Source organism: Lipotes vexillifer, unplaced genomic scaffold (genome assembly GCF_000442215.2).
Source record: "Lipotes vexillifer unplaced genomic scaffold, Lipotes_vexillifer_v1.1 scaffold230, whole genome shotgun sequence".
NCBI lineage: Eukaryota > Metazoa > Chordata > Mammalia > Artiodactyla > Lipotidae > Lipotes > Lipotes vexillifer.
Window position 1 is genome coordinate 4,736,910 of NW_006775143.1, and position 18,986 is coordinate 4,755,895.

At 55.0% G+C, this 18,986-nt stretch overlaps 1 protein-coding gene across 1 annotated transcript in view; it reads right to left on the reverse strand.

Annotated features, from left to right (window-relative positions):
- Positions 1-18,986, reverse strand: part of COL27A1 (collagen type XXVII alpha 1 chain) — a 146,393-nt gene that overhangs the window by 126,165 nt on the left and 1,242 nt on the right. The window contains exons 2-3 of the mRNA XM_007449735.1: positions 13,593-13,663; positions 7,618-9,350 (exon numbers count right to left, since the gene is read on the reverse strand). Of these exons, the coding sequence (XP_007449797.1) occupies positions 7,618-9,350; positions 13,593-13,663 (1,804 nt within the window). The remainder of the gene's footprint in view (positions 1-7,617; positions 9,351-13,592; positions 13,664-18,986) is intronic.

An 18,986-nucleotide genomic window follows, 5' to 3' on the forward strand; every position in this document is an offset into this window, starting at 1 on the left:
CTTTCCCTCTGCTTTAAAGGCCACTGTATTATATTTGGGGAATTATCTGCTTAGCAGCCCGTCGTTCCCACTAGACCATGGTCTCCTCAAAGGAACTAGTGGGATATGAGTCATCTCTCTCTCCCCAAGGCTCAGCCAAATGTTTGATGAAATAAAACAGCAAGAGATCTCAGAGTTCAGCCAAGTTATCTGCAGAGCCTCAGCAGAGAAGGGACTTGTCCAAGGTCACACCAACATCTCTGCACCACGGAGAGGCAGTGTAGCATAAAGGGTGTAAGCAAAGACTGCTGCATCAGACAGGCCTGGGTTCAAATCCCAGTGCTACCACCTACCAGCTGGGTTTGGGCAAGTTCCTTAACCAGCCTGTGCCTACAAAATGGGGTAATAACGCCCTCCTCATTGGATTATCGCGAGGATGAAATGAGATGGTAAACATATAACACAATGCCTAGTATGCAATCGTCACTCAAGTGTTCCATCTATTCCAGTGGTCACAGCCGGGTCCAACCTTCATCACCACGCCTTGAGAACCTGCAACAGCCCGCTCACTTGTCTCCCTGCCTCCACCCTCTCCCCCCTCCAGTCTTCCTCCACACAGCCTGGTTCACCTTCCCAAGGCATTCCCCCTGCTCAACAACATTCAATGGCTCCCCATTTCCCACAAGAGACAGGCCTAACCCCATCATGGCATTCAGGGAGCACCTGTCTGGCCTCACCTCTCTTCCCTTCCCATAGGAAGCAAGTCAGCCCAGCAGACTTACTAAACTGCAGTCTGACCTTTGTTCAAATCCTGCTCTTGCCACTTAATAGCTGGAGACTTGGTGCAAGGCCTCCAGCCTGAGTCTCCACGGTTCTCCTTTACCACAGCTACTGCCCTGTCTACCCCAAAGGAGTGAATGAGGATCAACCAAGTGCCTGATGTAAAGAAATGAACACAGCCTTCAAAGGAAGCCAGGCTTTCAAGGATGTGTGAGGCCTGGGGAATTCATTTGTTTCAAATAACCATCAACGAGATTCCAGGTTTCCTGCCCAGAGTTAAAATCGGTGTTGAAAACCCAGTATGATTTGGCTGGTAATTAATCCAGATCTCACGCTGGGCAGCCTTGATTCACAGTTCTGGTCTGTGAACACCACGTGCTTGCTCGTCCATAAATAAAAATCAGAAGAGAGATCCAGACAGGCAGATATGGGTACCAAGGCCCCAGGGTCACTAGAAAGAGCCCCGGCTGGAGGGAGGGAGGCTGCTGCGTGACCTAGTGCAAGTCCTGGCAATCTGAGCCTCCAGGTACCTCTGGCCAAACTGGCAGCAGGCAGCATTCCTTCCATCCAGAGCCCAGGGGCTGGGTGGACAGTTTCTAGTCTTATATCTACCTCTGGGGGTTTGAGATTCAGGGCCAGCCTACTCTCTGCTCCTCCCTGGGAAGCAGCAGAATACAGTATAAGACAGGGGTCTGGGTCCACACTGGGCGCCCTCACCTACTAGCTGTGTGGCTTTGGGCCAGCTCCCTCCAGCCTCCAAGGCTTCATTCCTTAACTGTAAAATGAGGCTGTACCAGCACCTAGCTGACAGATAATCTGTAAAAAGTGCAAATCCTAGTGCCTGGTACACAGTTAACGCCCAGAAAGTTAGTGCTGTTTCTGTTAAGCAAGCTGCTGGAAACTCCCCAACTCAAAATTTTAAGTCACCTTCCTCAGCATCTGTTTGTGGGGAGAGCAAAAGATTTCCCTTCCTAGAAGGTCCTCCTCGGCCCTACTCTTCCAGGTGACCCAGAATCAAGGGGAAATGCAGGGTGCTGAGGCCAAGCATTACTGCAGGTATCTTTATCATGACTGAACCCTTTTCACGGATGAGAAACCACAGAGAGGCTCGGAGAGGCAAAGTGATTTGCTCAAGGCCACACAGCTAACAGGTAGAGCCTGGACTCAACCAAGGATCATTTGACTTGTTCTCTTATCCTGGGCAGCTTCCTCACAGACAATCTCGGCCAGGTGCGTTGTGACTAGGTGTGCAACCTTGGGTAAGTCCCTTCCCCTGTGTGGGCATCTGTGAAATGACTATCCCAGAACCTTCCCAACACTGGCGTTCCCTGAATTTCTGTGGTGATTTCCTCCTCTAGGTTTTCCAGTGGGAGAGAAACGGTGAGATCACGTCCATCTCCCAGAGAAGGTGGCCAAGGCCCGGAGGGGTGAAAGCTGGTGCAGGGCTCCAGGGAGAGACCGTCTCCATGGGGTGTACGTCCCTGGTGGACCCTGGGACAGCCACCACTGCAGTGGCCTGGACACACCCTCTTGGCACTTCTCCTGCCCCATAAACGGGGGCATCCAGCCTGGAGTCTGACCTCATCCTTGACATCTGCAAAACAGACTCTAAGTGCCAGGCAGGACCCACGGCCCCGCCTGGTGATGTCAGTTCACAGCTGGACTCCTTGACATGGCAGCCCAGCAGCCCAGCTGCGGCCCCAGGCAGGCCTGACCCTCCCACACTCAGTGAGGCTGGGTGCCCCCTGCCCTTCTCGCTTGATCCGAGACCCTGCCTGCTCACCGTGCAGTGGAAAAACGCTGCCCTTTCTTTCCAGGGCCTGAAGCCTGAGCGGGTGACTCCGGGATGATTCACAAGGCCGGGGTGGGATTTTTCCACTCCACGCTGCAAACAACGGGGCCTCTGAGAGGGCCTGGAGCTGAGGGGGAGGGGAGCGGGGGCTGCAGGCCGGTCTGGGGGAGGTGGACGAGGCCTGGGCTCGGGGCTCACGCAAACAGAGCCATGGAAACAGCCAAGCAGCCGCTCTGGGCTTCCCCCAAGGGTCCTGGCCTCCAACAGTCAGGCCTAGGGGAACCCCATCCCCCGAAACAAGTCCACCCTTGTGTCCAGCTGCAACAGCCCGCCTGCCAAGCCTTGCAGAAGGAAGTAGGTCCTGGCTGGCATGGCCCCTGGCAGCACGCAAGGAGAGGTTTCGCAGGCCTGGGATCTGGGAGACCTGAGTCCAGTCCTGAGTGAGCTGCTAACAGCCAGGTGACCCTGAGCAATGACCTTTCATTCTCTGGGCCTCTGCTCAGTGCCTGCTGCTTGGTGGGGGAGGCAGGAGATCTCAAAAGGCCCTCCCGTCTCTAACCATCTGAGCTCACGATTATTCCCAAGGTTAGCCCAAAGGGCACTGAGCTTCCCCCAGTCTCTGTCCTAGGGAAGGGCCTACGGGGACAGGCCTTGGGCAGATTACTTCATCTCCCTATGCCTCTGGGTCTCAGTTTTCCCAGCTGTAAAATAGGAATACAATACCTTTTTTTTTTTTTCCCCAAGATAATGTATACGCATGCTGGTTTATTCTCCATTTGCTCCCCAGATCCATTCTGTGCCCTGGGAAGCTGACCTCTTCAGGCTGCACTGCCAGGCTTCCCTGCTCTCTGCTTCTGGCTGAGTTTGGTCGATGGGAGGCCCCAGCAAGAAACTTCTTCCAGTAAAAGGAGAGGGTGGGTGGGGTATTTCTCTCCCTGCTCCCTCCTTGCCGTGCTATAGTTTGGTCCCAGCTCCTGTCCGAGGCCCCTGTTCATGCTTTAACTCTCACTGGCTTCTAGCAACACCTTCCCCTCCCCTTGTAATTCACGCTGGACCCCATGTGCTTCTCCAGCCCCTGTTGATTCCTTTGATGATGCCAACACCTCTGTAAATAATGCCTTCCTTAAACTCTCCTCGATTACCCTGTTCTCTGCCTGGGGTCACAGGACACAGCACACAAACTGCTTAGCACAGAGCCTGGCACGCAGCAGGAGCTCAAAAATCATACGCAAAGACAAAGCAAAATGCCCCTCCATTCTCCTGGATTCTAGATGATACCAGTGTAAGGGGTGAATCGCTCAAGATCTAGCCCTGATTCCTAACTGCCAACGGCATGAAGGCCCTCCTGTGCCAGAACCTCTTGGTTCTCTTAGGGCAACAATGCCCCTACCTCAACCATTTGCACATCAACAATCAGCCACAAACATCCACTGGAACCCATATTCTAAAGCTGGGTGCTTTACGTCTCTCATCTCAGACAACCCACACAACTTTGGAAAGGTAGGTGGTACCATACCCTTGTTTTACAGAGGCCAAAAACAGGTTCAGAGAGGTTAAGTGACTTGCCAAAGGTCACAGAGCACCTAGCACCTAGAAGGCACTCATTCAACATTTGTTGAAAGAATGAAAAGATGGCTGGATAAGGGAATGGTTCAAACCCAGGTCATTCCAAATCCAAAGTCTGTGTGCTCTTGCACTACAAGCGCCTCCTTACCCCACCGGCAGCAAAGATCTGTGTAACCTCAAAGAGCCTGGCCTGCGTGTCAGGACAACCTGTTTTCCGTAAGGATCAAATTCCTTCATTCATCTCCCAGATAGTCATGGAGCATCTGCTGTGGGCCAGGCGCTCTGCCGGGTCTCCCCGAGGTGACGCTTGGAAAAAGTGCAAGGGCGTGCAAATGCCAGCAGCCTGATCGTGAATAAATAAGGCCTTGACTCGCCTCCTCCTGGGCGTGGGGCTTCTGTGCAGCTTCTGTGCAGCCTCTGTGAACCACAGCTTCCCTGCCCCTAGTCACCCGGGGCCAAGCTCAGCTTTTCCATGTTCCCCCTGCTCCTGGGGCTCCCACAGAGCTCCCTCCCTCAGTGCTACAACTCCTGGCAGGCCTGGGCCCACAGCTCTGTCTCAGCCTCTGCCAGTCTGTCCCGTGCCCCTCGAGAACCATGCAGAACTGGCCAGACACAGCCTTGAACACCCTCTCAGGCTCTGAAAGGTCCTGCAGTCATTTCTAAGAAGGGAGCTCTCCCAACACTGGGTCATCGAGGGGAGACAGTCCCAGGGAGAGGAAAGAAGTTCCCCAAATCACCCAGCAAATCGAAAACTCCAAGGCAGCCCTGGAGATTCCTCAACTGGCTTCCTCACAGGAGGTGGGAGCTATTACCTTCTGCAGAAACCAAAGCTTAGAGTGGGTCGGGACCGCAGAGCTAGTAAGGAGTGGAGCCAGGATTTAAACCCAGGTCTGCGTGTGCCCAGACTGGGGACAATTAAGCCCCATGTCCCGGGCAGCACAGCTTCCGCTCTGCTGGGGTTAGATCCTGAATGTATCTGAGGGTTTGGGGCGGGGATAAGAGAAAACAGAAGGAACACGAGTTCTCGTCACTGTTGTTCAAAGATGCCACCTCAATGAATAATTTCTGATATCTGGTGAAATATAAATGACCAGTTCGCCACCAGTTTGCCACAGCGGACTGGACAAAGCTTCTAGAAGCTTCTTGGTTCCTACTGGAGTGAGACTAGGTTCCGAGCTGGGGCGAGGGTGGGATTAGGGGATAGCACGGGACATGAGGCAGGATGGCACCCGGGCACACTGATGTCTTCCCTCTTGCCCTCATCTGTTCTGGGCTGGAGAAGGAGGAAGAGCCATGGTCCTCGCTGAAGCTGCATCCCAGCTCCTCCTGCAAGAACATGATGCGTGCCCTTGGCCAAGTCTTTTGTCTCCCCAACCCTGGTCCTCTCATCTGTAGAGGAGGGGTTAGTGCACACATCCTACCCTCCTGGATCAGTTTCTACAAGGTCCTAAAGGGAGATGCCACGTGTGTGGAAGTAACTCATGAACGTGGTAGGTATAGAAACAGAAGATCTTTTAGACACTGAACTCTTCACTTGAGACCAAGGACAGGGCCTGACACAGCGCTGAAGCCCTCAGTCTCTCAGCCCTGAGTCCTAGGGTCTCAGAGCAGACACTCAGGGTGGGGGTGGGGGGGGACTGGAATGTGCTGATCTTGGAGTCTGGAGCTGGGGCGTACACTTCAGCTCTGCCTCCTACGTGCTGTGTAGCTTCTGAGTGAATCCTGGCCCTTTCTGGACACAGTGTCTAGGCTCCTTACCCGTCCAGTGATGAGGGTGAACTGAGTGGTCCCTGAGCACCCATCCCCTGAACAGGTCAACTCCAGCACCTTCTTTGATCAGGGGGAAGTTCAAGACCAGATCTGGCGGGAGGCCTCACCTCCTGCTGACCCACATCACCAAAGCCCAGGAGGAAAATACGAGGCTCAGGCACCCGAAAGGCCCAGCGGCAGAGTCTACACCCTGAAAACCTGCTTCTGCTCCGGTTCTGCTGGCTTGGACACGGCCTCCCTCATTCCACGTCACACACAGCCTTGGGGGACAGGGTTGGCCTCCCCGACTCGGCGGGGGGACAATTCACCCCCTTTGACCTCACAGCCAGTGAGGCCAACCCCTCCACAGCTTGGGAAGCTGAGCTATCACAGGCCAAAGGTACCTGGTGCCTGAGTAGGACCGGGTAGCCTGGAGGAGGGGTGAAAAGGGTTTCTCTCCTGCTTTCCTCAGCTCCCCACTCCATACCCTGCCAAGTTCAGAGCACGGGACTTGAGCAGAATGTTGACATAATTGCAAAGCAATGCATACAATTTCCGTAAGTTCTACAATATGGTTATAATAAAAACGGGCTCTCGGTCCCCTTGGAGACAGGCTGAATAAATATTATTCCTAATGATTATTAAAACTCATTAAGTGTGTTTGTAAGGCCTGGGAATTCCCAGTATCTGCCACTGTCTCCACATTGTGGGGAGCCTAACCCCAAGCACGGAGCCTGGTGGGCGATCCGGCCCCGGGAAGGAGGAACCCACACGGTGGTCATCTCCAAGGAAGGAGAACAGAGCAGAGGCCCGAGCTTTCTGGAAACTCCATTTTATCATTCCCCACCCGGAGGAATTGGCGTCCAGCTGCAGAAAGGTCGCTGCCCCCGGAGACAGTCCCAGGCATGCCGGAGGCATCGACCCTGAGACCGTTTCCTGCACGTGGAAGGTTCTTTCTCTCTTCCTTGACTGCTTGGACTCACCCTGACCCTCCTCACCCCAAACTCCTCTACCAGGGGCCACAAATCAAATGTCTACAGGAGCCAGGCAGGTAACAGAAACAAGATGAAAGGACTGGGTTTGAAGGCCAAGCGGGGAGACGTGTGGACAGGCACACACAGGAGGGGGCCTGTCCTGTCTAAAGCAGCAGCCCTGACACAGCCGCAGCCCACGGGCCACTGCATCTCTCCCTCTTCCAAGAAAAGCCGGTCACCCAGTCTTTTAGAAGAAATCTCTCACATTTAAAAAAATATTAATAACTTATTAAACATTTTTAAACAATGCTGCACGGGCGAAAGAAAACACACTCAGCCCTACCCATGTGCGACCTTCGCCTGAAACTCGCAGACAAGCTGGTGGGCTGGAGGAACCCTGTTCCAGGGCTCAGGCCTTTGGGGACTGTGTCACCTGGGGCCAGTCAGTTCGTGGTTTTCCTTAAGCCGCTCAACCTTTACAGTGAGGCTAGCAAAGAGTGCCTTGGGGCCCGGGTTAACCAAAGCCCAGGGTTTGCTCTTACCTGGAGGGGGCCACCAGACCCAAGTCCACCCCAGGGGATCATAAATCTGGGGCAGGACGTGCAATCATGAATACAGCCGAGGTGGAGGCATGGGGGACCCGGGTCGGAGTCAAGGCCCTGCCTGTAACCAGCTCCCTGCTCTAAGCTGCTCCACTTCCTGACCAGGAGCAACTGCCTAACTGCCCCAGGCACCCGCTCAAGCTCCAAGCAGCAGGCACACCCCACCCAGTCTTACCGGTAAACCACAGTCTCCCTTGGGCCCCGGAGGTCCCATCAGCAGCAGGAACGGTGTGGGTCCCACCAGGTGGAAGAACGAAGAGCCAGTGCTCATGGGCTGGGGGCTGGAGGACAGGAATCGCGCAGGGGCCAGCACCGGGGCCGGGGTGGTCTGCTGGCTGGGCCGCAGCTGCCTGGGGCTCGGCCCAGTTGTCAGATGGTTAAATGGGACATCCCTGGCTGCCTTCCCAGGTCTGAGAGGGACGGGCTTCCAAGGGCTGCTCTTGGATCTGGCTTTCTTTGCGGCTTCTGATCCAGCGGGTTTCTTGCTTCCAGTGGGGGCCGAACCAGGAGCAAGGGTGGGAGGCATCGCTGTGGCCTGTGGCCGAGCAGTCCTGGAAGCTCTAGGACTGGGGGCAGGTGATGGGGGCAGGACAGCGGGTCGGGGAGGTCTGTGTGTGCTGGTGCGGGCAGGGGCTAGCTCGCTGACATGACTGCTCATCTTGGCCTCTGCCTGGACCACTGGAGGAAAAGACTTCTTAGAGGAGCTGGCAGCAGGAGGTAGGGGCCGGGTGTTGGGTGCTGGGGGTCTGGGCGTTACAGGGTTCCTCTGGATCGGCTTCACTGTGGGACAGGAGACTTTGTCAGGAACTGGGTGGGAATTGGGTAGCACCAGCTTCTTGGTGGGGGGGGCTGACTTTGTGAAGGAAGGCGGAGCTGCCTTCCAGGTGGGGCGGGGACTTTTGACAGGGGCAATTGAAGGAGAAGGGGCCGAAGGCTTGGTGGGGTGACTTTTGGGGATTTTGGTGGCTGTGCTCTTCTGCAGTGGCTGGACAGGCCTGGTGGAGCTGGCGGGAGAGGCTGGGGGCACGGGAGGCAGCCCTTCACTGGCTGACAGCCTGGCAGGTGGCAGGAGGGTCCGGGCTGGGCCTCCACCTGTGATGGGCTGGTGCGGGCCTGTGCTGCTAGTCCTTAGGGGCTTGGTGGGCATGGCAGGCACCACAGTCACCCTGGGCCCCCTGCCTGCTGGCCGTGACGCCAGGGCTGGCGTGGCAGTGGTCAGGTTCTCCAGGCCCAGCAGGGCAAGGTCGGTCTGGAAGGTGAGGGGTGTGCCAGAGTCTCGGGGGAAGAAGGGTCCCAGCTGGGGCCGGTACGTGTCAGCCTGTCCACACTGCTTTCTCAGGTGGGTACAGTAATTGTGAGCGACCTGCGTCACGGGGTATATACTGAACTGGCACAGGGCACCTTCAAACTGGACTGCGTGTGGGCTCATCTTCCCAAAAAGGAACGAGCCCTCAGGGTCAAGCGCTGGGTCCCTGTGGAAAGGCAGCGGGACAGGCACCCGGTGCTGCCCACAGGCCGTCACCAGGGTGACGGTGCGGCCGCGGAGCTCCAGGGCCAGGTGGTGCCAGCGCCCGTCGTGCACGTCGAGGTCGAAGGCCACGGAGCGCCGGGGCCCCAGGTGGACGACTGTCTTGCCGGGGAGGAACTGCAGGCCCAGCTGCAGCTTGTGCTTCCTGCTGCGGACGGCGAAGAGGAAGGCATGGTTCACCCGGTGGGAGCAGAGGCTCAGCACCAGTGCCAACTCTGTGCCCAGGGCGGCAGGGACGACGGCAGCCGTGGGGGCCTGGAGCCGGGCCCGCTGCGTAAAGATGAAGCCTGACTGGAACGGAATGACCCCTGGGGGCGGGGGGCTCCGGCTGCCCGCTGCCTTCGTCCAGCTGAGGCCCAGCTTTTGGAGGACGTCCACATCTGGAGAGGGAGGGCAGAGGGGGAGAGGACACAGTCAGGGCCTGCTTCCGGCTGCACAGATGGTGAGGACAGTCCACCCGCTGCTACCTGCTGCCCCATGGCTGTGGCTGACAGCACAGAGCTGGAACCAATCCCTCGTCTGGCTACGTGATCCTGCATATGCAGACCGTCCTCCACTTATGATACAGTTACATCCCGATAAAGCCAAGGTAAGTTGAAAACATCCTAAGTCAAAAATGCATTTAATACAGCTGACCTACGGAACATCACAGCTTAGCCTAGCCTACCTTAAATAGGCTCAGAACACTTACATTAGCCTACAGCTGGGCTAAATCATCTCACACAAAGCCTACTTTATAACAAAGTGCTGAATATCTCACATAATTTGTTGAATACTATAAGTGAGAAACAGAATGGTTGTACTGGTTCAGAATGGTTTAAGTGTATTGGTTGTTTCCCCTCGTGATCTCGTGGCTGATTGCGAGCTGTGGCTGCCGCTGCCCAGCACCACGAGAGAGTATCATACTGCATATCGCTGGCCTGGGAAAGGATCAAAATCAAAAACTTGGGCTTCCCTGGTGGCGCAGTGCTTGGGAGTCCGCCTGCCGTTGCAGGGGACGCGGGTTCGTGCCCCGTTTCGGGAGGATCCCGCATGCCGCGGAGCGGCTGGGCCCGTGAGCCATGGCCGCTGGGCCTGCGCGTCCGGAGCCTGTGCTCCGCAAATGGGAGAGGCCACAACAGTGAGAGGCCCGCATAACGCAAGAAAAAAAAAAAAAATCAAAAACTTGAAGTACGCTTTCACTTTTGCACCATCAACTCAAAAAATCATAAAATCGAAACACTGTAAGTTAGGGACCATCCGTAGCGGCTAAAAACACGGACTCTGGAGCCAAACTTCCTGAGTTCAAATCCCACGACTTACTAGCCTTGTGACTTCAGTGCCTCGGTTTTCCCATCTTTTAAATGGGGTAATAGTAGTACCAAACTCAGAAGGACGTTGTGAAGATTAAATGAGAAGGCACTTGGAAAAAAATGCCTGGCACAAAATAAGCACTTTTGAAGGAGAGCTATTAATATTAAAAATAATGATAATCACCAAATGCTAGAACTAAGGGTATAAGAGCCTGCCCACCATGGTTTGTTTCCCCTCTCTCTTCCTTGAAAGCCATATCCTCCAGGAAGCTGGCCCATAAGTGAGGGAACGACAGGAATGTTCATGTCACGGGAGCTTGGGAAGGCTGTCCAGGGGACCTGACTAGTTTCACCATCGTTTTTACCCAGTCTCCTTCCCACCCCCGAAGTCTCTCTCAGGCTGGAGCAGACTGGGGGAGCTGCTGTCTACACAGAAGGCAGAGGACATTTCCAATGACTCCCTTCCTCCCTGTGTGGCCTTGGACAGAGCAGAGGAAGTAATCAAGGCAACCCTGCAAACTCTGTCCTCTGGCGAGTCGTCTGGACATGGGACCATGGTCTGGCCAGGTCACATCCGCCTGGTAATTATGCCGACTGGGCTTGCCAGAGCGAAAGGAGGGCTTCCAGGGTGTTTATGGAAAGGTTTCCTGACCTTGCCTCTCATCGGGTCATTCGACCTCCTCCAGCTGGCTGAGCTGCCAGTGTCTGCAGAAGCCTGCTCGGGAGCTCCATCTCAGCAGGACAGGAGAGGCAGGCCGCTGCAACAGGGTGTGCGGGAAGCCCTCCTCTGAGCTCAGCATCCTAACCCCTGAGTGTGGAATGCTCTCTCCCTCATCACCTGGAGTAAGAGGGGGGTGCACTGGGCTGAATGCAATCAGCTCTTAGTAGACCCTAGGTCAACCACTGTGAGATGGACAGGTGGATGGACAGAGAGATAAATGGGCTGGAAAAACCTGAGAACCTGAGTGCTGGTAACATGGCAGCATAATGGTTCCATAGCAGGCTCTAGAGTCAGAAGGCTGGACTTTAGAGCCAGAAAGACCACCTGTGAGTCCAGACCCTGAGCCTCAGTTCTCTCTGCTGCAAAACGAGGCTGCAAAGAGTGCCTACCTCATCGAGGTGTGGGGAGATGAAATGGAGGTCTTCTTTATTATCTATCCTCACCCACCCCTGCATCAGGTACCTCTGGCCAAGTCTCTTCCTGCCCCCCAGGCCTCAGTTCCCCTGCCTGAAAGACAAGGGAAACCAGACCTGGAGGTGGCCACAAAGTGCTAAGAATGTTCTAAGAACTCTGTAGCTGTAGGCTGCTGTTTCACGTTGGCTTGGATTGAAGACTCTTATTCTTCCCTAGGACCCGAGGGCCTTCACTTCCCTTCAAATTCCTCCTTTCTCCCACCTGTCTGTCCCCAAGTCCTAAGCTAAAATAAACCACACTGTTTAAGGACTGTGAGTAGTAGCATACGTTATACGTTCAATCACTGAAAGCCTCTTACTATCGTAAGAAACTTCTCACTATAAACAACTTAAAAGGGAGGAGCCACTTGTAATGACAGCAAGTCACTGCCCCCTGTCCCACCTCGGCAGCCCCTGGGAGGCTCTCAGGCCCGCACACATCTCTCCCTGCACCCTGCAACTTACAGCCACTTGCACTCCCTCAGGGAAGATGACAACTTGCCAGGCCAGGTGGCACCGAGGAGGTTTCCCTTATCATCCTCTCCAGGTGGGTTTTGTTTTTGTTTTTTGTTTTTTTTGCTGCATTGGGTCTTCATTGCTTCACACGGGCTTTCCCTAGTTGTGGCGAGCGGGGGCTACTCTTAGTTGTGGTGCGCGGGCTTCTCACTGCGGTGGCTTCTCTTGTTGCGGAGCGTGGGCTCTAGGGCACGTGGGCTTCAGTAGCTGTGGCACGTGGGCTCAGTAGTTGTGGCTCACGGGCTCTAGAGCGCAGGCTCAGTAGCTGTGGAGCAAGGGCTTAGTTGCTCCGCGGCATGTGGGATCTTCCCGGACCAGGGCTTGAACCCGTGTCCCCTGCATTGGCAGGAGGATTCTTAACCACTGCGCCACCAGGGAAGCCCTCCACGTGGGTTTTAAAGCTGACACCAGGCAGTCTCCAGACCTCCCCTGCACACTACCTACAGCTCAGGGGCCAAGTCCCCAACTCTGCTACCTGGAACTGACAGAGGTGGTCACCGCTAAGCCTCCAGGAGCCTCTGACCATTTTTATCCCCATTTTACAGAGGAGGGTCAGAAAACTGAGCGATAGTAACTTGCCCAAGGTCACACAGCTTGTAATAAAAGGCCCAGCTGGCCCCCGGGTCTTTGTCCTTCCTTCGTCACTACGCTATCCTATCCTGCGCTGGAGCCCCTAGACTGGTTGGAAGGCAGGGTGGAGACACATCCAGAATCCCATCAGGGGAGAGGAGCTGGGGGACAGGGGAATGAATTCAGCCCAAAACCAAGATGGAGGGACCCGGCCAGCTGGCCGCAGCAAGATCCCTTTATTACGTATTTACGTATTATTACGTAAACCGGGCTCCACACTGCTCCAGCCTCTCCTCACCACCCCCCTAGTCCCTGACTCAGGACTCTGGACAGCTGTTCACCTACTCTGTGGGGAAAAAAAGCAAGCTCGGAAAATATGACATTTGCACAAAATGTTGCTGGGCAGCAGGAGTCTCTTCCGGGCACAGCCCTCCCCTTCCAGGGGCCCAATCCCTGCCCGGTGGCCAGGTCAGGCCACAGGGGCTCTGGGAGTGCCCGGCCGCCTGCCCGTGCCGGGCGGGCGTGGAGGAGGGGGAGGGGCTGCTATTTTAAGCGGCATTGTGGCCGCTTGACAAACAGATGTGGGAGACGTTTCAGTTTCCGTGGGCAGTGGTGTAGCCAGCCTCCCGCTGCCTGGGCCCCCTGGACAGCTCCTCAGGGATAGCGGGGGAAAAAGCGGCACCTCACGGGAAGGGGAGGGCGGATCACAGGCGTGGGCAGTGATGGCTGTGGCCTTCGTGCCTCTTGTCAGCACTTCTTGGGGGTACCCATTGTACAAAGAGGGACAACTGCAGCTTACTGACCCAAAGTAACTTACATTCTGCCCTGGAGAGGAACAAAAGCATCACCTTTCCACATTTCTGCACTGAGCCCTTTCTACCCTTCACAAAACATCAAACGTGATTCTTTCAAGCCCGGAGAGAAATTTGCCAATGACTGGCTCCATTCTACTGATGAGAAAAGTCGAGGCACTGAGTTCCAATTAGGGGAACTGATGTCTCCTACCCCTGTGTTCTCAGATCCCTTCTGTCCTCCTTTGTCTCCCCCTGGACAAAGAGAAGAGAGAATTACCTTCAGGAGCTCCTTGGGTGGAAGCCAGGTGACAGGCAAGGGAGACTAAGATCCAGGTGAGGAGAAACCCCCTAGAGACCAGGAGACACAAGCAGATGTGACATCAGCTTCCACCTCTCACGTCCAGGTCCAGCTAGGGAGTTGGGAGTGGATCACCCAGCCCCAGTCCCACCCCGGTCCCGCCCAGGGGAGGCAGGAGGCGAGGCACAGGCTCCAGGACCCCGTCAGACCAGCCCACGCTCCCGGGGGTCCAGGCACAGCCTCTTGGGGCAGGACCTGCTTCCACAGTACAAATACAACCTCGCTTTTCACAGATCAATAAACCAAGGTCACCGGGCGGGAACTAGTAGGCAGGAAGCCCTGCCCTGGCTGCCAGGAGACCCAGGGTCCAGCTCAAAATCTGCCGCCGACTCACTGGGCAACGAGGGAACAGCCCCTGCCGCTCCCCGTCTCTGGGCCTCAGTCTCTCCATCTGTACTGTGGCCTCAAGATCTTGAGGCCCAGTGGGCAGCAGAGCCAGGGCTGAAAGGTCAGTGGGAAGACCAGACTGCTCTGCTTAGATGACAGGTAAACTTTTCAAAGGGGAGGAAAGATGAGAACTCAATCTCCAGACTCACGGCGGAGAGCGGGAGAAGACCCCTTAGCCAGGACCAGTGTGTGCTAAGGAATCTGCCTACTGGCTTCATGCTGATAGGAAATGGGAGAGAGGGAAGGAGAGAAGAGGAGACGACGGGGAGTCAGGCCCCCACGGGTGCAAACCTGGCCCCATTGCTTACCAGCTATATGACCCTGGATGAGTCCCTCCGCCTCCCTGAGCCTGTCTCTTCCTCTGCAACTTGGCTGACACTCCCTATCTTGCAAGTCAGGCGTGAGGATTAAATGAGTTCATGCATGTCAAGGGCTCGGCCTGTTGCCAGCCACCAAAGTGCTTCTTATTCTTAGACCAACCCTGCTGTCCCTGCACTCTGGGGCCCGGAAGGGTTAATGCTCTGCTCAGGGGACCCTGCCAAGATGGGCAGAGGCAGTGATCCGATTTCACCTTCCTGTGGGAGCAGCCACTGGCGACACCCGAAGCCACCGGGGCATCTGATCCCCAGGCAGGCAAAGGGGAGGGCGGCACGTGGCCAGAGTCGGCCAGCTAGGATGCAGGCAGACAGAGCCCCGACAGGCGGGTGGTGAGGGCAAAGGCTGGGACACGTGGGCCCAGGATCCATTTCCAAGAGAAAGCCTAGGATGATGTGCTTCTGGGGAATCACGTAATCCAGGAAACCCATCTGCCAGAGTGCATGTCTGGAGTCCCGGGTTCTTCCCAGCTCCCTGGGAGCCTTGGAAAACACCCTCTGATTTAATACCAAGTACTCCAATTTAATTGCAATGAGGATCAATGGTAATCCTGACCTGGACACTGTGGAGGACACTGATGGTTACCTACCCACAGCCATCCCCCTTTCTGCTAGTTCAGGGAGACCTGAACTTCAGAGGATACTGGATGAATCTGGATAAGTCTAAGCCCACTCTGGGAATCTGCCATGCTGGTGACTGGTTTAGGCATGCATATGTGACCCAAAGGTGGCCAATGAGGTGTGAGGGATGCCTGTCAGGGCCTCTAAGAAAGAATTTCAAAGGGACATGGAAAAGGTTTTCCTCTAGCCTTTGCATGTTGTTGAGTGAGGACTTGCTGCTGCAGCCATTTTGTGCACATGAGGTAACAAGCCACACGAGCATGTGAGGACGGCAGAATGGAAAAATAGTGGGTGTCTGATGACACTTGAGATGCTGAATTGGCCAACCCTATTACTGCTTCTCCTTTGGGCCTCTTGATATGGGAGGTAATAACTCCCCTCATTGTTTAAGCATTGTTCAATTGAGAGTTACTCAGAGCATAAGGTGAATTAGCTGAAACAGCACTCAGACGCTGACAGTCCCTTGAAAGCCTTCTCCAGCTTCTGGGCCTTTGCACATGCTAATCCGAAGTGCTCTAGACACTACTCTACTCTTTTGCCTGGTCAGTTTCCACTCATGTGTTAGATTCTAGCCTGGGTGTCATTTCCCAGAGCCTGCTGCACGTACGTCACCAGGTATCCCATGTATGGTCATTGTCTATTTCTCTGTTTCCCTTTCTAGCCCAAGTCCCTGAAGGGCAGGGACCACATCTGTCTTGTTCGCTCTTGTTTTCCCAGCACCTGGCAGGCATGTAGTAAGTGTTCAGAGTATTTTTTCAGAAGGAATGAATGTTACCTGGTATTACAGGACTCCGGACTTCACAAAGTATCTTCCCAAAGCTTTAATTCCAGCAGGCCCACCCCACCTCTGACATTTTCCAGGGATGCTCCTGGATAATCCTTGCTCCCTCCTCATCCTCTCCAATCTGCTGCCACTGCTGTGAGAATGCCTTTTACACAGGGCCTGTCCTCCCTGCCTCCACGGGCCTCACCTCCAGCGCGTCACTAGCAATAACTAAGGGTCAGTGCCTAGCGGCCCTGGTCTTGTCTCGGGAGAAGGGTAGAGGCTGACCCTTCTGGCATGAGCTGCCCGCTTGAAGCAAATGGCAGACACATCAGCCGTGATGAACAGTAACAGGCAGCTTTGGATTTGACAAAAACTGAGGCCTAGGGACAGTAGGTGCTTCCTCAAGGTCACCATGGGAAGACTCTGGGGACATAGCTCTTCAGTACTATTTCCCACACCCACCAAGTAGCTACTCCAGGAAACTGTGGCCAGATCTAGTGGGGAAGAGCCATCTCCTACATCCCAGTCTTGGTAGTTCCAAAGCACAGCTGCATAGCAAAGGCTCTGAGAAGTCTGCAATAAGGAAATTCACTGCACTTTCCGTCGGTCGGCAGTGCCTGAACTTAGAGGACCAGGGAACTCATTTTTCCTGAGAATGCCTCCTCAGAAGACACTGCCCCTAGCTCTCCAGTGTTCCTGCAACCTTACTAGTCTCTGTTCCATTTCCTTCCGGTCTCCTCTCTTCCCAGCCCTTTCCAGGCACCAGCTCTCACTCCTTGAGTCTCTCCCTGTGTCGTCACATCCACCCTTCTTAGGATGCTCCCCAAGCTGATAAAGAGAGGCCAGGTGGAGAGGAGAAGGTGCAAGAACCACGCACATCCCTCTCGGTCAGTTTTTCCTGCTGGGGTTATGCCAAGGTGACCACCCTCTAGAGAATAAGAGGATGTATTGAGGGCAATATCTGTAATCCCTAAAGGTCAGGAGAAAGAAGATTCACAGGGGAGATGGGATCGGAATCTTCTCTTCAATTAAGCTTCCTAACACCACAGTTTCTAACTCGAGAATTTCAGCCCTGAAAAGGCCTGTTACAAAAATATTTGTCTCCCTTTCATTCACCTCAACAAATGCAACTGACCCTCTCAGACCTGGATTCTGTGTGCACTTGACCCAGAAACTGCCAAAGTGTAGCACGGGAGTATAGAGTGGGAGAAGGTCCTTTGAGATCATTTAGAGGCCAGACTCTAGTCCCAGCCCCTCTTTATAGAGATGGGCCACTGCGGCCCAGAGAGGGGAAGTGACTTGCCCAAAGCCACACAGCATGTCAGTGACCCACATCATCTGACTCCACTACCTAGAAGACAGTCCTTTTCGTGTGACTCGTCTCCAATGGAGAAGAAATCGGAGACTTACAGGGACTTGCTACTTGCCAGACACCAAAGTCCCAGCCTTCACCGACAGGAACAGAGATGCAGCCTGGGGAGCCAACAGCCATCTAAGTAAGCTCCAGGCCTGGAAAGTTGGCTCCCAGAGGGAGGCCCTGCCGATTCATTTGCTCCCGTTCCAATCCTGTTTAGGCTACTGCTAATAACGTTTAGTGCCTGCACTCGCTCAGAGCTTTGTTCTTCCAGACTTCTGTTTTCACCGCCGACTCGTGGGCCTTGGCTGGGCGAAGCCAAGGCTCCAGAATGTCGGGCAGACCAGAGCTCAGTGGCCAGAGACGGCAAAAGGCAGCTGAAACGGGAGCCACAAGTTAGGGAGCCTGACCCTGAAGACACAGCCTGGCCACACAGCCCTCCAAGAAGGGAACCCAGGTGTTCCTTTCTCCTGCAAAAAGCCCTCTGCCAATACACCTAGTGAGGTTACTCCTCGACCACGAGGCCGGCCAGAGCCTGCAGCCGGTGTGCATGGTTTTTCCTCTTTCCTTGTTACCTGAGAACATACAGGCACTCAGAGACCCACACAACTTGAACATCCACTGCGAGCTCAGAGCTGAGACCCAGGGCACAGAAACACAAGGAAAGCAGCCCCGTGGTCTCTGGGCTTGGCTGTTATCCCACGGAGTAAGCTGGGAAGGATGCAGCCAGAGGGCCACAAGAAAGAGAAGGGGGATGAACCTGTCCCACCTGCCTCCATGGATTGGCCAGGCCCCATGTGCCCAGACAGCCACGCCCAGGCTTTCTTCACACCTTACACCTCTTCCTTGGGAACACAGACAGGGCATCTGTCTGGATAGGATGCGGCCCAGAATTTTCCAGTTGTTTCACACATCCATTCAAGATGGAGTGAATAATAATATAAATAACAGCTGCCATTTATTGAGCACTTACTACATGCCAGGCCCTGTCCTTAAAAGCCTTTTACAAGCACAGTCCCACTAATACTCACAAAAACCCTTCTGGCTGGGAATGAGGATGCCCGTTTGGGAGATGAGAAAAAGGAGAAGCAGAAAGACAAGGTGCCTGCCCCAGCTCGCAGGGCAGAGGCAGGATTCGCACGGCTTGACTGAAGTGCCCTCTCTGCCCACGGGTGTGAGTTTATGTTTTGCTTCCATTTCCGCCATCAACTGAAATGGCATTTTCATGTGCCAGGCAGGTTGTGGGGTATCCAGAGGGTCCCTGAACACAGAGAGGGAGGAAGAGCCTATGCCAATAAAGTAATGGGCGGAGTGTGCTCAGGGAGGGACAGACCGTGGGTTACATTTGGAGGGCAAGCCCCGTCCAGTGCGGCATCGGGGGTGCTGATGGCTGTTGAGCTGAGCCTTGCGGATGGCAGGCTTATGGAAGCACGAGGGAGGAGGAGTGTTCTGACTACAGGGAGGAAGGGGAAGGAAAGAGAGGCCAGGGATGCTCCATAACGGTGTCATGGAAGCTAGGCTGGGAGCAAAGCTAGGAGGCACGCAGGAGGCCAGAGGGTACAGGGTTTGGGGCACTGCAGTGGTTAGGGAGGCAGAGGCTGGGCCTCAAACAGTGTCACTGCCCACTTACCTAAGGCTTGGGCCCCACTGTGGGGTGCTTGCCTGGCACCACTTTTCTACCCAACCGCTGGCATCTGCCCTGGCACAGGGTCTTCTGGAGAAAATGAGTCAGCAGTGTGCTTACTGGTGCTGTGTGTGTGTGTGTGTGTGTGTGTGTGTGTGTGTGTGTGTGTGTGTGTGGGGGGGGGGGG